Source organism: Anabrus simplex, chromosome 5, assembly GCF_040414725.1.
Source record: "Anabrus simplex isolate iqAnaSimp1 chromosome 5, ASM4041472v1, whole genome shotgun sequence".
Lineage (NCBI taxonomy): Eukaryota > Metazoa > Arthropoda > Insecta > Orthoptera > Tettigoniidae > Anabrus > Anabrus simplex.
Genome location: NC_090269.1, coordinates 173,704,039 through 173,720,875, shown reverse-complemented (window position 1 = coordinate 173,720,875; position 16,837 = coordinate 173,704,039). Strand labels below are relative to the sequence as shown.

The window sequence follows — 16,837 nt, the reverse complement described above, 5'->3', positions numbered from 1 at the left end:
AACATATGTTGATGGAAGGGACTCCGAATGCAGTTCGAGGCCGGATGTTTCATTTTCCCTTTCATTGGTGAGTTATGAATGAAAATCCGTCGGAAAACGTGTGTTGGGATAAGAGGATCAAACGTACTGTCACCAAGATGAAATATATAGATTCACTGTCGCTAGGCAACATAAGACAGAGAACACAAGTCAAGGAGACATTTTAAGTCCATGATGTAGCAAGCCATTTTGGGTCCCAGACAAGAAAAGCCACATTCGGTCCGTAATATACGGAAGTGTTTGTCTGTGCATATGTGCTATGCCTGCTATGCCCGGCCAACATTACGCAGATATCTAACAGTTTTAATATGGGCGTATTGTTCGCGGAATATTTCTACAAGTAAATACCTGTTTTCATCAATTATGTTACTTTTAAATGCCCTACTCGTTAGCTGAATGGTCAGCGTACTGTCCTTCTGTTCATAGGGTCCCGGGCTCGATTTCCGGCTGGGTCAGGGATTTTAATCGTTTCTGATTAATCCTTCTGGCTCGGACACTGGATATTTGTGTCTGGCTCAACACTCTCCTCTTCATATCAGACAACACACCTCACTACCAGCCACAACAGAAACACGCAATAGTGATTAAACCCCTTCATATAGAACTGGCGTCAGGAAGGGCATCCTGCCGTAAAACACGGTCAAATCCAATTGTGCAAAAACCGTTCACAATGGCGTGGGAAAAGCGGAAGGAGAAGAAGGAGAAGAATATTATATTACTTTTAATCGTTTCCAAAACGTATGTACTTACTTCTTACTTACTCTCATTCACTAAAATGTTGGGGAATACGATGATTTCACTATAGCAGCAATAACACGTGAGCCGTATTTTCTTTCAAGGGAACATATAATACATGAGTTTGGTAAACAAGCAATAGTTAACCGAGCGAGCTGGCCGTGCTGTTAGGAGCGCGCATTTTTGAGCTTGCACTCGGAAGATAGTTGGTTCGAACTCCACTGTCGGCAGCCCTAAGATGGTTTTGCGTGGTTTACCATTTTCACACCACTCAAATGCTTGGGATTGTACCTTCATTAAGACCACGGCCGCTTCCTTCGAACTTCTAGCCCTTTCCTATAGCATCGTCCTCATAAGACCTATCTGCGTCGGTGCTATGTAAAGCCAATTTTGTAAAACGAAAGGATTAGTAATACATACATCAGTCAAGATGTCTATGGCATAGGAAGCTATTTTGTTGTCCGTGATATCCGGAATTATTTGGCTGTATGTTTATGTGCGATGCCCAGGCAAATCTACGGCACCCAGAGTTCTGAAATGTTTAACATACGTGGGCACAAGGATTTCACCGATCATCCATGGCTGTGTCAAAGAACGATTTTTGGTCCAAAAAATGACGCTGCCAGCGTCATCAGCAAGCAACTTTTAAGGTTTAGAAATTGTTACGGAGTTATCCGTGGTAGTTAGAGGTGAAAGAAGGTGCTGGGATGAACAGGTCTCAACTTACGAAATTAAAGTTAATTTAAAATTTAACAAAGGTTATATTTTCTTTTCGAGATCAAGAAATGACAAGTACAACAGGAATTCAGTTATATATATCAACAAGTTAAGAATGTACAATAACAGTTTATTAATGGCTTTTGGGATTCGAGCCCCAGAATCACAATCCCTGAGCAATGAGCCCAATTTTACTTATACACAAGGTTCAACAAAGGGGCAGAAAACCCCAATCATACCAAGGAGCTCTAGCTCCCAATTACCCAGTAAAGCCTGCTCGAGGCACACAGAAACCAAATTTAAGAAAGAGCAACCCGCTCTCAAAGTTCAAGCCAATTCAAAGGCCACTCCAAACTCCACTTTCAAGCTGCCCTACGGGCACTCAAGAACAGGAGTAATGATACCCAACCTACTGAGGCCTATTCCATAAAGAAACAGGACAATTACATGGCCCCAAAATACCAACTTGAGTGGAGGCGTAACTTGCACTCCTAATACACCATTTTAAAAACCTATTTGGCTCTAGGCCGCTTATGCAAGGGCTAATCCCATACTACGGAGGTGACACGATAGGAAAACTTTATTACATTATGACACAAAGAAAAACGGTTGAGAAAACGTAGTCACCTCAAAAACAATATGAGAGGGAGCTCGAGAGGGTTAGGCACTCTCTATCCCGATTTGTAGTCAAAGAGACAGAATTTTATACCAAGAGTCTTTTACATTTTAGAAGTTACATGATAAAAGTTTCTAACCTGCCCCGAGGGTTAAACTGCTGAGCTAGCAAGCAAAGAAGTTATTAAAAGGCCATTACCTGATGGATGAACTGCTGCCCGAAGAAAGAGGCGCTTTCCGCCCCCTGCTACATCATCACACTAGGAAAGATGTTACTGAAGTGGCCAGGAGACAAGAAAATCAGCAGTTTATATATCCTCGCGGAAAATTCGAGACGTTTCAAGAATGAGAACCAACATCCCCCTCAACTTTATTGGATAGGGTCAAGCAACATATCCATATCGGAGAAGACACACATTATTGGTTAAAAATTAATTAAAGAAATTCGGGATTGGCTAAATTCAAAACAAGCGGAAAGAGAAGGGTTATACTGCCAACCCAAAAAATGACTGAAAGAAATTTAACAAAGAACAAACTTATGAACACAAAATTTCTCAAAAAACAGTTCCTTCACTTCGCACCAGAGTGCACAATTGTAGTTCTTCAGTAGTGCCATCTAGAAGAGAATGTTCACACTTCTCACTACAGAGAAAACAAATATAAATCGAAAAAGACACAGTTCAGAACTCTTCAAAATTTACAATAGCGACATCTTCAGAGAAACTTTAGAGTTAACATGGTTGTTAAAGTTCAGGCTTCCTCCAGTAGAGGAGTTCCAACTGGCGCAATGTTTGAATTAGCGGCGTGGAGGTGTACCGCCCGGTACAGAAATATCTAACGCAGTTGAATTAATAAACGCGGTCGAAAATATAGCTTATACTCGTGTAGAAATACCTAAACTTCCACTATTTTTGTTCACAAATACATAGTGTGATATCCGCGTATGTTGTAGAACATTCCGGAATAAGGAATAACGCGTCTCATCAGTCGTGTAGGATACAGAGCTAGGGTAACCAGAAAGGCCCTTCGTAATCAAGAAAAAATGAACGAACCGATTAGAGTTCGCAAAAGATTATGCAGTAAACGACCTCGATTTCTGGAACAGCGTGCTTTTTCTTGGACGAAAGGAACGATGGCCGTGTTTTCGTCAAGTCCTTGACATCCAGAATCTTCAAGCTACTGTGAAGTATGATAGAGGTGGTGTTATGATATGGAGGTGTATGGCCGCGTCTGTATCGGGGAGCTAGTTTTAACTGAGATAACTGTCGACAGATTTGCATATTTACGTATTTTGAAAGAACATTTGAAGAAGAGCGTAAAGAAACTGTGTTTGGGAAACGATTACTAATTCCAGCATGACTGCAATCCCAAGCACATAGCCGAGGTTGTTCGACTATGAGTTCTTTCACTGCCTTCGTAATGTCCAGGCCGTACTGTACCTCTGATGACGTCACGCTTTGGGGGGACTTGAAGGCGATACGCATACGTTCCGCTTGAATAATACACTCGTTTAAATTACTTAAAGAACTGTTAACACCTTATAAAACCAAAACCTATCCTCAAATATTTGTTAATTCAGACATACAATGCATATCCTTCTCCGTAACGTTCTATTTCTCGCGTATATACGTTCGTTTGCGTGAGTACAGCCTAAAACTTTGAGACATATTCTTGCGATTTTATCCATTTTCCGGTCAACTGGAACATTCACATCATACGCACTGACAGAAAACATGCAGCCAATTACCATTACTATTTATTACAAGTATAAATTATTTCTGTACCTCACTGTTTCCACTCCATGAACACCGCAGCTTTCCTAGACCGCTTACAGGAAGCTACACCAGTATGGAGTAGGTCTGCTCTCTTCGAAGCACTTTGTTGAATACACAAGTCGGAGTGAATTTTGGAAAAGTTATTTAAAAATGTATTCACCCAAATATATATGGACTGTCCGGCCAGGTCTTCCAATTTCTTCCCGCAGTTACAAATGACTAGGGAATCTGCCAACTGCATTGACTCCAAAGCCAAGGATTTTGTGACACACTTAGGATTGTCTGAATTTAGAAGTGCCATCTTATATGTATCTTACACTAACACACAAAATACCTTGTACAACTCAATTCCAAGTTCTATTGACATGTCTGATGGATACTTTAAGCCCCTCGATTTAGGAAATTCAGATATCTTACTTCTGGAGGTAATTCATAAATAATATCTGAATCTGTCAGAAGATAAGATTTACATAAATCACATTGCTGTTTGATACTCATACATTTTTTATTTTTTATTATTTTGCTATTTGCTTTTCGTCGCACCGGCACAGATAGGTCTTACGGCGACGATGGGACAGGAAAGGTCTAGGAATGGGAAGGAAGCAGCCGTGGCCTTAATTAAGGTACAGCCCCAGCACTTTCCTGACGTGAAAATGAGAAACCACGGAAAACCATCTTCAGGGCTGCCAACAGTGGGGTTCGAACCCACTGTCTCCCAATACTGGATATGGCCGCACTTTAGCGACTGCAGCTATCAAGCTCGGTGATACTCATAAATAAGACTTGCATTTTCAAATACACCGAATTCAGATAAGCCGTAGGTCTGATTACATACAAATATAGGGCCTACCTAATGTTCCCATGTTTATGACATAATAAAAAAAATTAACTCACCATCTGGACGAGACACACTTATTTCTCTCAGGATGTGATTTTCAGGAAAGTGCTTGATACACACAACTGTGTTGTGATTATTAAATTCTCCCTGGGAATAGCCTTCTTACGTAACTTAACTCTTCATCAGAAGGAAACACAAATACCGGAATGTACTCTCCTTGTTTATAATTGGCTTTGCACCAGGCACACAGCAACTCTTAGGCATGGTGATTTCCCTCACTGATCATCTTAATTCAAGTATATACAATTCGTGGTTAATAATAAAACACAGAATGCACTAACTCAATTAATTTTACACTGTAAATATAACTTTACACAAATAATTAACGACTTTTCACTTAATAATGCAGTCGATGACGACTCATTCTCACATATATCTGAGTGAACATGTGGCCATCGTTAAAAATTTCAATAAAACTGTGAAAATCTATGTTTAACTCTACTAACTCATATGCTAAACTTCCCCCCTAACGATCAGCTGATCGCTTTCCCGCGCTCGTTACAGTACGGCCTGGACATCACGAAGGCAGTGGTTCTTTAGTATACGCTCCACACCCTAAAAAGCCCGATGTCAATCCTACTGGGCACCTCTCGAGTGAATAGGAAATAATAGCACGTTGTTTTTCCCGGACGAAAGGAACGGTGGCCGTGTTTTCGTCAAGTCCTTGAAATCCAGAATCTTGAAGGTACTGTGAAGTATAGTAGAGGTGGTGTTATGGTATGGAGGTGTATGGCTAAAAGAAATGCTTCTGATGAATGTCGTAATAATCGAACAGAGGCAACTGGAAATCTGGTACAAAGTAAGAGCAAGTGACTGAAGGAAATGATTCACAGATGGAATAGGCACACCAAGAACTGAAGCACCGTTGATTTCGTTCGAGAAGATTAATGTTACGTGTGCGTGCGAATGCATGTGCCCGGCTTAAAATTCGCATTGTGAGGTGATCTTTCTTTTTGTACACAAAGTTAAAATTGTACCATTACTGTATCCATACGTGCAAGTGATTAGTCATTTTTATGCATATCCGAAGTATTAGTGTTTGTCTGTACTGAGAGTTCTACAAATAAATACTTTGGTTGTTTTCTAGTGGCTGTACGAGTACGTACGTCCATGTCTATATATAATGTCACAAGTATATAAACAAATTACCATCTATGCTGGACAAAGGAAACATAACTAATCTGTTTGGACCTTCCAGCCCCAGAACACATAGGCCCGACAAAAAAGAATTTCTATACGGCTAAACAATAAAATAATATGAGCACTCAAGCATTACATTTTATTAAAATTTAAGACACAGCGTGATGGATGGCATTACCCTGACCAAAACAAGCTGTTCATTTATACTGTATATGATATCTGTCACCGAACATTTAATGTAACCAAATCAAATAGGATGGTCTGTACGTCACTTGTATTTCCTCTCCCATGCCTGACAGTAACACTTGCCCTATTTATCTCGAGATGTACTGCCACACGCGCCAATTCAATGCACGTCCGTCCACTCATACCCCAGAGACTACACATTCGAAGAGAACTCTCATAAAAACTAGTCAATTATAGCCTACAGTATATTCATGTGTGGACCAGCCTCCCACGCTTCACACCTCTCTTACAATGCAGCTTGACATCTGTTATCCCACCAGGAAGTTTGGGAAAGAGGAACGGACAAGCAAGAAGGAGAAACAACAGAAACACAAATGGCGTCAAGCACTTGAACAAAGCCAATTATATCTTGAAGAATAGCACAAGCGCATGCCTAAGTGCCTAAGTCTTCAGAAACATCGATAACTTCCAGATTTTCCAAGAAGAAGAACTATGAGTTTACGTGGTACAGTTTACTATTTAATCGTTTACATTTCATAATTGGTAATGCAGCTTTCATATTAATGGATGACTCATTATGGGTGTATAAACTTCCATTTCAACAAATTTTTTATATACCAGTATTCAAAGAGTGAGAAAGAGAGACAGGTTTAACAGAATATTAGATGATGGCAGTGACTTTTGTTTTAAGGGGAAGTACAAGTTAGAAACTTCCTGAATTCTAAAAAGAGGAAAACGTGGAACAAGTCGGACCCTTCTGTGAAGAAGGAATCGGTCAAAGGGCGTGAAAATGGAAGTCTCCGTAGGTCCTGAAACCGTGTAGCATGTGGTGGTGGTGATTATTATTTTAAGAGGAAGTACACCTGAGCGACCATTGTCGCCTAATACTTCCACGTGATGTCCTGAACCTTGCGGGGAGCGAGGTAGAGGGGATCACTGGTGCTAACTGTGTCACACAAGTGGGTTTAACCCTGTTTTACGGCTGGGTGCCCTTCCTGACTCAAACTCTATCTCAAGGGAAGTATTCTCTCTTAAAACTAATTGCAGACAAAATTGGAGATATGTTCACGATCTCGTGTTGTTCGAGTATCAGATATGTTCTGATCATTGCGATCTAGTGTTGTTCGAGTATTAGATATGTTCTACCACCCCGATCTCGTGTTGTTCGAGTATTAGATATGTTCCGACCATCACGATCTCGTGTTGTTCGAATATTGGATATGTTCTACCATCCCGATCTCGTGTTGTTCGAATATTGGATATGTTCTACCACCCCGATCTCGTGTTGTTCGAATATTGGATATGTTCTACCACCCCGATCTCGTGTTGTTCGAATATTAGATATGTTCTGACCATCACGATCTCGTGTTGTTCGAATATTGGATATGTTCTACCACCCCGATCTCGTGTTGTTCGAATATTGGATATGTTCTGACCATCATGATCTCGTGTTGTTCGAGTATCACATATGTTCTGACTATCACGATCTCGTGTTGTTCGAATATCAGATACGTACAGACCATCACGATCTCGTGTTGTTCGAATATTGGATATGTTCTGACCATCACGATCTCGTGTTGTTCGAATATTGGATATGTTCTGACCATCACGATCTCGTGTTGCTCGAATATCGCATATGTTCTACCATCCCGATCTCGTGTTGTTCGAATATTCGATATGTTCTACCACCCCGATCTCGTGTTGTTCGAATATTGGATATGTTCTACCACCCCGATCTCGTGTTGTTCGAATATTACATATGTTCTGACCATCACGATCTCGTGTTGTTCGAATATTGGATATGTTCTGACCATCACGATCTCGTGTTGTTCGAATATTAGATACGTTCTGACCATCACGATCTCGTGTTGTTCGAATATCAGATATGTTCTGACCATCACGATCTCGTGTTGTACGAATATCAGATATGTTCTGACCATCACGATCTCGTGTTGTTCGAATATTGGATATGTTCTACCACCCCGATCTCGTGTTGTTCGAATATTGGATATATTCTGGCACATCACGATCTCGTGTTGTTCGAATATTGGATATGTTCTACCATCCCGATCTCGTGTTGTTAGAATATTGGATATGTTCTACCACCCCGATCTCGTGTTGTTCGAATATTGGATATATTCTGGCACATCACGATCTCGTGTTGTTCGAATATTGGATATGTTCTACCACCCCGATCTCGTGTTGTTCGAATATTGGATATATTCTGGCACATCACGATCTCGTGTTGTTCGAATATTGGATATGTTCTACCATCCCGATCTCGTGTTGTTCGAATATTGGATATGTTCTACCACCCCGATCTCGTGTTGTTCGAATATTGGATATATTCTGGCCATCACGATCTCGTGTTGTTGGAATATCAGATATGTTCTGACCATCACGATCTCGTGTTGTTGGAATATCAGATATGTTCTGACCATCACGATCTCGTGTTGTTCGAATATTGGATATGTTCTGTCCATCACGATCTCGTGTTGTTGGAGTATCACATATGTTCTGACCATCACGATCTCGTGTTGCTCGAATATCAGATATGTTCTGACCATCACGATCTCGTGTTGCTCGAATATCAGATATGTTCTGACCATCACGATCTCGTGTTGCTCGAATATCAGATATGTTCTGACCATCACGATCTCGTGTTGCTCGAATATCAGATATGTTCTGACCATCACGATCTCGTGCTGCTCGAATATCAGATATGTTCTGACCATCACGATCTCGTGTTGTTGGAATATCAGATATGTTCTGACCATCACGATCTCGTGCTGCTCGAATATCAGATATGTTCTGACCATCACGATCTCGTGTTGTTGGAATATCAGATATGTTCTGACCATCACGATCTCGTGCTGCTCGAATATCAGATATGTTCTGACCATCACGATCTCGTGTTGTTGGAATATCAGATATGTTCTGACCATCACGATCTCGTGCTGCTCGAATATCAGATATGTTCTGACCATCACGATCTCGTGTTGCTCGAATATCAGATATGTTCTGACCATCACGATCTCGTGCTGCTCGAATATCAGATATGTTCTACCATCCCGATCTCGTGTTGTTCGAATATTGGATATGTTCTACCATCCCGATCTCGTGTTGTTCGAATATTGGATATGTTCTACCACCCCGATCTCGTGTTGTTCGAATATTGGATATATTCTGCCCATCACGATCTCGTGTTGTTCGAATATTGGATATGTTCTGACCATCACGATCTCGTGTTGTTGGAATATCAGATATGTTCTGACCATCACGATCTCGTGTTGTTGGAATATCAGATATGTTCTGACCATCACGATCTCGTGTTGTTGGAATATCAGATATGTTCTGACCATCACGATCTCGTGTTGTTGGAATATCAGATATGTTCTGACCATCACGATCTCGTGCTGCTCGAATATCAGATATGTTCTACCACCCCGATCTCGTGTTGTTCGAATATCAGATATGTTCTGACCATCACGATCTCGTGTTGTTCGAATATTGGATATATTCTGCCCATCACGATCTCGTGTTGTTCGAATATTGGATATGTTCTGACCATCACGATCTCGTGTTGTTGGAATATCAGATATGTTCTGACCATCACGATCTCGTGTTGTTGGAATATCAGATATGTTCTGACCATCACGATCTCGTGTTGTTGGAATATCAGATATGTTCTGACCATCACGATCTCGTGTTGTTGGAATATCAGATATGTTCTGACCATCACGATCTCGTGCTGTTCGAATATTGGATATGTTCTGGCCATCACGATCTCGTGTTGTTCGAATATTGGATATGTTCTGGCCATCACGATCTCGTGTTGTTCGAGTATTAGATATGTTCCGACCATCACGATGTCGTGTTGTTCGAATATTGGATATATTCTGGCCATCACGATCTCGTGTTGTTCGAATATTGGATATGTTCTGACCATCACGATCTCGTGTTGTTCGAGTATTAGATATGTCCTGACCACCCCGATCTCGTGTTGTTCGAATATTACATATGTTCTGACCATCACGATGTCGTGTTGTTCGAATATTGGATATATTCTGACCATCACGATCTCGTGTTGTTCGAATATTGGATATGTTCTGACCATCACGATCTCGTGTTGTTCGAGTATTAGATATGTCCTGACCATCACGATCTCGTGTTGTTCGAATATCAGATATGTTCTGACCATCACGATCTCGTGTTGTTCGAGTATTAGATATGTTCTGACCATCACGATCTCGTGTTGTTCGAGTATCACATATGTTCTGACCATCACGATCTCGTGTTGCTCGAATATCAGATATGTTCTGACCATCACGATCTCGTGTTGCTCGAATATCAGATATGTTCTGACCATCACGATCTCGTGTTGTTCGAGTATTAGATATGTTCTGACCATCACGATCTCGTGCTGCTCGAATATCAGATATGTTCTGACCATCACGATCTCGTGTTTTTCGAGTATCAGATATGTTCTGATCATGCGATCTCGTATATGGGAACTATTTCTAATACATCCTTCCTCTTTGGGTGGAGGTGGTAGAAATGATCCACGTTATTCTGGGTTTGTCACAAATGGCAACTAAAAGAGGACCCCAACGTCTCTCTACTAGGAAGCAAAGGTGACCACCAGGCCACAACTGAGTCTGATGTTGATTCCATTTACTTGTTCTAGTCTCCTCATTCCCTCCTTTCTGACCTTCCTTAATCAACTCCTGCTCTGTTCCCAGCCTGACGATATTGTGTTTGTGTAGCCTAAGGTGTCATGCAGTTTTACACTTAGTGACACTCCCATTCTTTTACCGATCCTTTTGAAGTGTCAGACCAGGTCCTTTTCTCTCCAAATAATGTTAAGAGGGCATGGTTGTAATTCCTCCCAAACAATAATCATCTCTACAACACCTCTGATATCGTGCATGTATGTTCTAAGAATAGAGTGCAGTATTTACGTTTCAGCCACTCCTGGGCAATATAATGTCAATAAACGAATGGTTCATGATGTTTCACACTGTGCTGAGTGAAGTAACGGAAGGAATAAATAATGATGAAGAAATATGCAGTTACTCTTCTCCAAAATCCAGTCCATGGAACTAGACCTTCATTGAGGTGTTTCATTATACGTTAGCTGTAAGGATGCTAAAGGGGGTGAGAGTAACATAACTATAAATCCCGCATTTTCATAATGTATACCCAAAACACATACGTGTAGGCATCCTGTATAATATTTCGCCATGGAATTTACTGCACGTTTCATCAATTCAGACTGGTCTTATGACAACAATAAGATAACACAGGTTTGGGACTGGGAAGGAAGCATTCGCGGACTTAAGGTACAGCGTGGTGCCTGGTGCGAAAACGGGAAATGACGGATACCCATCTCCTGTGTTTCTGGCAGTACCGTTCGAACCCCACTGTCTCCCGAATGCAAGCTCACAATTATTTGACTCAAACCATGTAGCCACCGCTCCCGGTATCATTTATATACTCATATAAAGTATTTTTGTTCCACCATAATCTATATATATAATATAAAATAAGAGTTTTGTCTCTACATTTCTCAGAATTTGAAAATAATGGTATTTCTGTATCGATCATGTCCACAGTAACAAGAAAATGGTGTTTTTACTTTTCCGTAATTTCTGTCTGTCTGTCTATCTGTCTGTCTGTCTATATGTATGGATGTATGTATGTATGTATGTATGTATGTATGTATGTATGTACACGAACCACGAGAAAACGGCTGAAGAGAATTTAATAAAAATCGGTATGTAAAGTCGGGGGGTGAGCCGCTACAATCTACGCTATAAATCATTTTGTTCACGCTGAGTGAAATGGTAGTTTAGGGGAAGGCATACAATTATTTCTCAAATACTTATATTATTAGTGGTGGTGCGGGTTTGTTTGGGGACGGCATATTTACTGTTAGTGGGAGCGGATATTTCAGGCTGCGATATGGGTGTTTCTGTAGCATGTTCAGGATTAGGAGGATCAGTTTGGGTAAGTATTATGGTTGTAGGGTGAGTGATTTCAGGGTCAGTTTGAGAGCTAGTGTCCACGAGGGAGAGAGGTGGGTCGGTTTAGACGCCACATTCCCTGAATATTCTTTGTGCTCTTCTTCTGCTGCTTCAATGTCCTCGTCTTCTTCATTTTCTTCGTGTTCTTCTGGTTTAGGGACATGGAGGGAGTCGGAGGGGCTTATAACTAAGGGGTGGGGGATATCTGGGAGAGAGATGAGTCTCTGTAGAATATCTATCAGAAGATACTCTTCAATAGGGGTAACCATTAGGATGTTATTGTGGGTTTCGTCTATTACTGCAATATGGGTTGATATGAGGTCTGAGATGGCACCAATTATTATGCACCGATTGAGGGACACAGGTCCTCGGATACCAAGAGGGATCAGGGCTACACTCCGTTTGGTTGGGACTGGGAATATGGAGTTGTTTTTAAAGTATCAGAAGGGTTTTTCGTAGTTTGTGTCTTCCAGGTCTTGGTTGGCGTAAGTAGTGGAGATTGATTTATGCGAGAGTGCGGGCGACGGGATTGAATGGAGTGAGACGGAGATGGGCTTAGCGAGCTTAGATACTGGGTGACTCTCGTGGAAATTTCATCGAGGGGTAAGGATGGGGTGTCTAGGAATGGAGAGCTTGTTCTTCTTCCTGAGCTGATTGGGCATGATCTTGGCGAGATTTAGTTTGGTAGTGTTGGAAAGAAAGGGAGTGAAATACTGGAACGGTCAAACTCACTTGCGGACCGGGCTGGGTGATTTCAACTTGTGTCGTGTCAGGCTAGTTTATGTACATGGATTATGCCACGGGCAAGGCACGATCACAGAACACCAAGCTGTTAAGACAAATTGCTGTATGGCTACCAGGTTGGCTAGTGGCTGCAGCAGTCTTCTTGGCTGGGCGCAGCTAGCGGCGATGCTATCCTCTTAGCGGTCGGTAAGCTGGAAGTCTGGGTTAGTCTCTCCGATATGCTCTCTATCGTGGCTGCACGACGAAGGATAGTGACTGCTGCCATATATTACTGTTTGGACACCCCCAAGGGGCGCCTAGTGTGGTACCAGTACCGGTGCGCTATTGCGCTCCTCACCTGGTCTGTTTAGGAAAATAAGTTTAAGAAGAATAAAGTATAGATGGTGATAATAATAATAATAATAATAATAATAGAATAGTGAAAATTTTTACTGTTAAGTGCATACTGTTAAGTGATGAATGGCTTGACCTAACCATTATCGACTGTGTTGACCATGGCTGTTATAGGAAATTTCTAAAAAATTTTGAGGGTCAGTGGCAGGGGCCGAGCCTGGGCGGTCACCCATCCAGACTCTGACCACGCCCGATGTTGCTTTGTTACATCGGGCCCTGTCATTGAATATTTGACTGGAATATATTTATATTCCTGAGTATAAGGTGTTATTAATACTTTGAGTTTAGAAAAAGACAGCATTTGATATTGCGGCTTTTAGTGCATCTCCGCCTCGGTTACCGGTGTTTCCAGTGCTTCGTTTGGTTTGTACTTCATTCTGCTGTTATAGACTGTGTTGGGATGTTGGCAGGTGATTGGTTGAGGATGTGCTGTGGCTGTTTTGTGAGGAAGTGAGGACTTTTCGTTGTTCTTGCTCTGGACTTGGTGGGGGCGGTTAGCTTGGTGGGGACGGTTACTTGGTGGTGTCTTGGTGTTGCAGGGTGGTTGTGGGTAGTGGCCTGTTTTGGGTTGACATTAGGTTAAGGATTAGGAGCTGGATGAGAGTGGTTACGTCTGGAATAGGTGGGGTGTGGTAGGGAGTCGAAGGTCCTGGGTTCGGTTGTATGGGTGGTAGGGTTGGTAGGCTGTAGATAGAGGGTGGTTGTGTGTGTGTGTGAAGGTGTCTGGACTGTCTGTAATGTGCCTTAATTGCGCTCTTGATGTACGGACAGCCAGGAAATGAGGCGGCATGACTGCCTTGGCAGTTGGCACACCTGGGCTGGGTCTTTGGCACCTTACAATCTGTGTGGCGGTGAGGACCACCACACCGATTGCATCGAGTGGCTTTAGAGCAGGAGCTGGCTACGTGGTTTAGCTCCAGGCAATTAAAGCACTGTGTGATGAGGGATGAGTGAGAAGGAGTCTGGGTTCGGTTCTGAGGCGGTGTGATGCGAGCAGGTTTTTTACGCCTGCTCTTTGTTTGCGTCTGTGTGTCAGTATGTGCTGATTGCGAGTTGGTTTGAGTATCTGTGATTTGGGTGGATGGTGGGACTGGTGGTGATGGTTCTTGTGCGTCTGTGGATTGGGTGGGTGGTGGGACTGGTGGTGATGGTTCTTGAGTGTCTGTGGATTGGTTGGGTGGTGGGACTGGTGGTGACGGTTCTTCTTGGGTATCTGTGGATTGGGTGGGTGGTGGGACTGGTGGTAACGGTTCCGGATCGGTTTGGACGGTTTGTGCTGTGGTTCGTGGGTAGGTTTGGGTTATTTTGGTTTTGTGTTTGGTTTTCAGTGGGTTTGTTTGTGAGGTTCGTGAGCGGGTTGGTGGTGTGGGATCAGTGAGAGTGCCGGTGTCCTGGGTTTCTGGGTACGGTGCGGGCAAGTGCGTGGGGTCTGCGGTGCGGTGGAGGGGGTTGATTATGATGGGTGGGGGGAGTCCTGCTTGCTGGATTGCTTCAGTGATGATCGGAGTGAATTTGTTCTTGATGGGAGTGATTAGGAGTAAGTTATTATGGGTTTCTTCTGCTATGGCTATTAGGTCTTCGAGGATAGGTTTGATTGCAAGGATTGTTGTTTTTCTTGTGAGCGGGACCGGGCCGGATGTCTGGAGTGGTAGGATTAGGACGTCACATTTCTCAGAGGTAGGGAAAGGTGAGTCGAAACGGACATAATGGAAGGGGGTTTCATAGTCTTCTGCTTCTTCGATGGTGGGGGTGGGGAGGTGCCAGGACCAGTTGCTGAAGTCGAAGGAAGCAAAGGTACTGGTACTCATGGTTGGAATGGGGAGGGCCGGGGTTCTGGCTACTCAATCCACCAGAATTATCCCGGCGCAGGGTTAGGTACTGTGGCTTGATAGGTCAGGGGTGCGGTGAAGCACTGGAAACGGTCAAACTCAAGTTTGAGGACCGGCGTCTTTACTTGGCGTACTCAGTGGGCACTAGTCGCACCAGGTGTAGTTTTTGATTGGATCGCGCCAAGACAAGGTACGAACTAATGACCGCACTGAGCACTAGACAAATAGCTCGTTTGCCCGCACAAGGTAGGCTGGACGTCCGCTCCTGGTGGAAGGTCTCCGGGTGACTGGTGGCGACCGCAGCACGTCTCGACTGACTGTATCAAACAAGTCGGACCGTGCTGGAAATTCCAAGATGGCGGCTGTTAGGGGGAGCTTGGAGAGTCTCCTGGCGGCAGCTAGCTGGCTTCCGGAGGGGTGCTGGCTCGCTGCGTGCTCGGCGCTTCTGTTCTGCCCTGTGATTGGCTGGCAGTCAGGTGCGGGAGCTTGGTGGTGGCTTGGCGGATAGCGAGCAGGCTCGTGCAGGGTGCTGGCTCGGCTATAGCTTGGGTCTCTCTTGGTGTGCTCGATGTGAGCGCTTGCGAATGTCGAATGAATGTGAATCGAATGTCAATGTCGAATATAGTGACTGCTGCTGAGTTCGCCCCCTATTTATCCGGGCTGGCTGACGTCACACGCCATGAGTCAGCGCACTAGCTGGATACACAACGCACATTCTCGGAACTTTGAATCAAGAGCGGGTTGCATAGCTGCAAAGCGGAGGACACTACAACAATATGTTCGAACAAATACAGTCGTATGCATCTTGACTACCAGGGTTCAGTTTAATATTGGTATAATAAGTTTTAGCCTTAAGAACAGTTTGCGATACAGAGATACGTTTCTAGAAAAATAGATACAAGTGGAGTTTGAAAACAGTCAAATTTCTTCGACTACTGTTAATATAAATTGTATTATTTTATGACTATCTGTTTACAGTGTGATTCTGCACCTTAATGACATGTTTGTTTATTGTTCTTTTTAAGATACAGAAGAAATGTGAAATATATGTCGACGCTGTTCCGAGACCAGCCTGAGACACCCCTGAATCGAGCATTGTACAGCATCGAGCGAGTTATACGCTACAAAGGGGCGCCGTTCTTTCGCAGTGCTGCTACTGACTTGCGATGGTACCAGTACTTCTGTTTGGACATTTTGGTTTCGCTCATAATCACTGTTGTAGCGGCAGTAGTCGCACTTTGCTCTCTTGTGAGCTGCGTGCGAAGATTACTAAGGCCTGCGAAGACTAAGACTGCATGAGATGTTTTAACACTAAACAATATTCATTTATATCCAACTAGTTATACCCATGCGCTTCCCTGGACGTACAAATTGTAATTAGCTTTAAGATTAATATTCAATAATAAATGCATATTACCATTGTAATGGACCATGTTACATAGCATTATATCCATATATATGGATATATATATATATCAGATGGCTCCCGAACGCCGTACTTTCTACTTATAGATGTCCCGAATGCACAAATGATGAATGGGATATCTACCAACTGATTTTCACAGGGGCACTACTGCCAGCGGGCAGGTTACGTCAGAATATGAAGATATAAGGACCGCACTGTCGCTCGCAGCATGTTACTCAGCGCTACTAGTCTGATGCACACCTTGCATAAGGAAACCTCGTTTTCCACCGCACAGTTCTAGGCTGGTGTATAGTACAGCCGCACTATATTTGCTG

At 42.9% G+C, this 16,837-nt stretch overlaps 1 protein-coding gene across 2 annotated transcripts in view; it reads left to right on the top strand.

The window, feature by feature from the left end:
• Positions 1 to 16,535, top strand: part of LOC136874735 (UDP-glycosyltransferase UGT5) — a 115,327-nt gene extending 98,792 nt beyond the window's left edge. Inside the window, exon 7 of one of the 2 annotated variants that reach the window (XM_067148403.2) lies at positions 16,123 to 16,535. In XM_067148403.2, the coding sequence (XP_067004504.2) occupies positions 16,123 to 16,396 (274 nt within the window). In that variant the 3' untranslated portion in view covers positions 16,397 to 16,535. The remainder of the gene's footprint in view (positions 1 to 16,122) is intronic. The other variant, XM_067148402.2, reaches the window with a different exon arrangement.
• Positions 16,536 to 16,837: the final 302 nt, after the last annotated feature.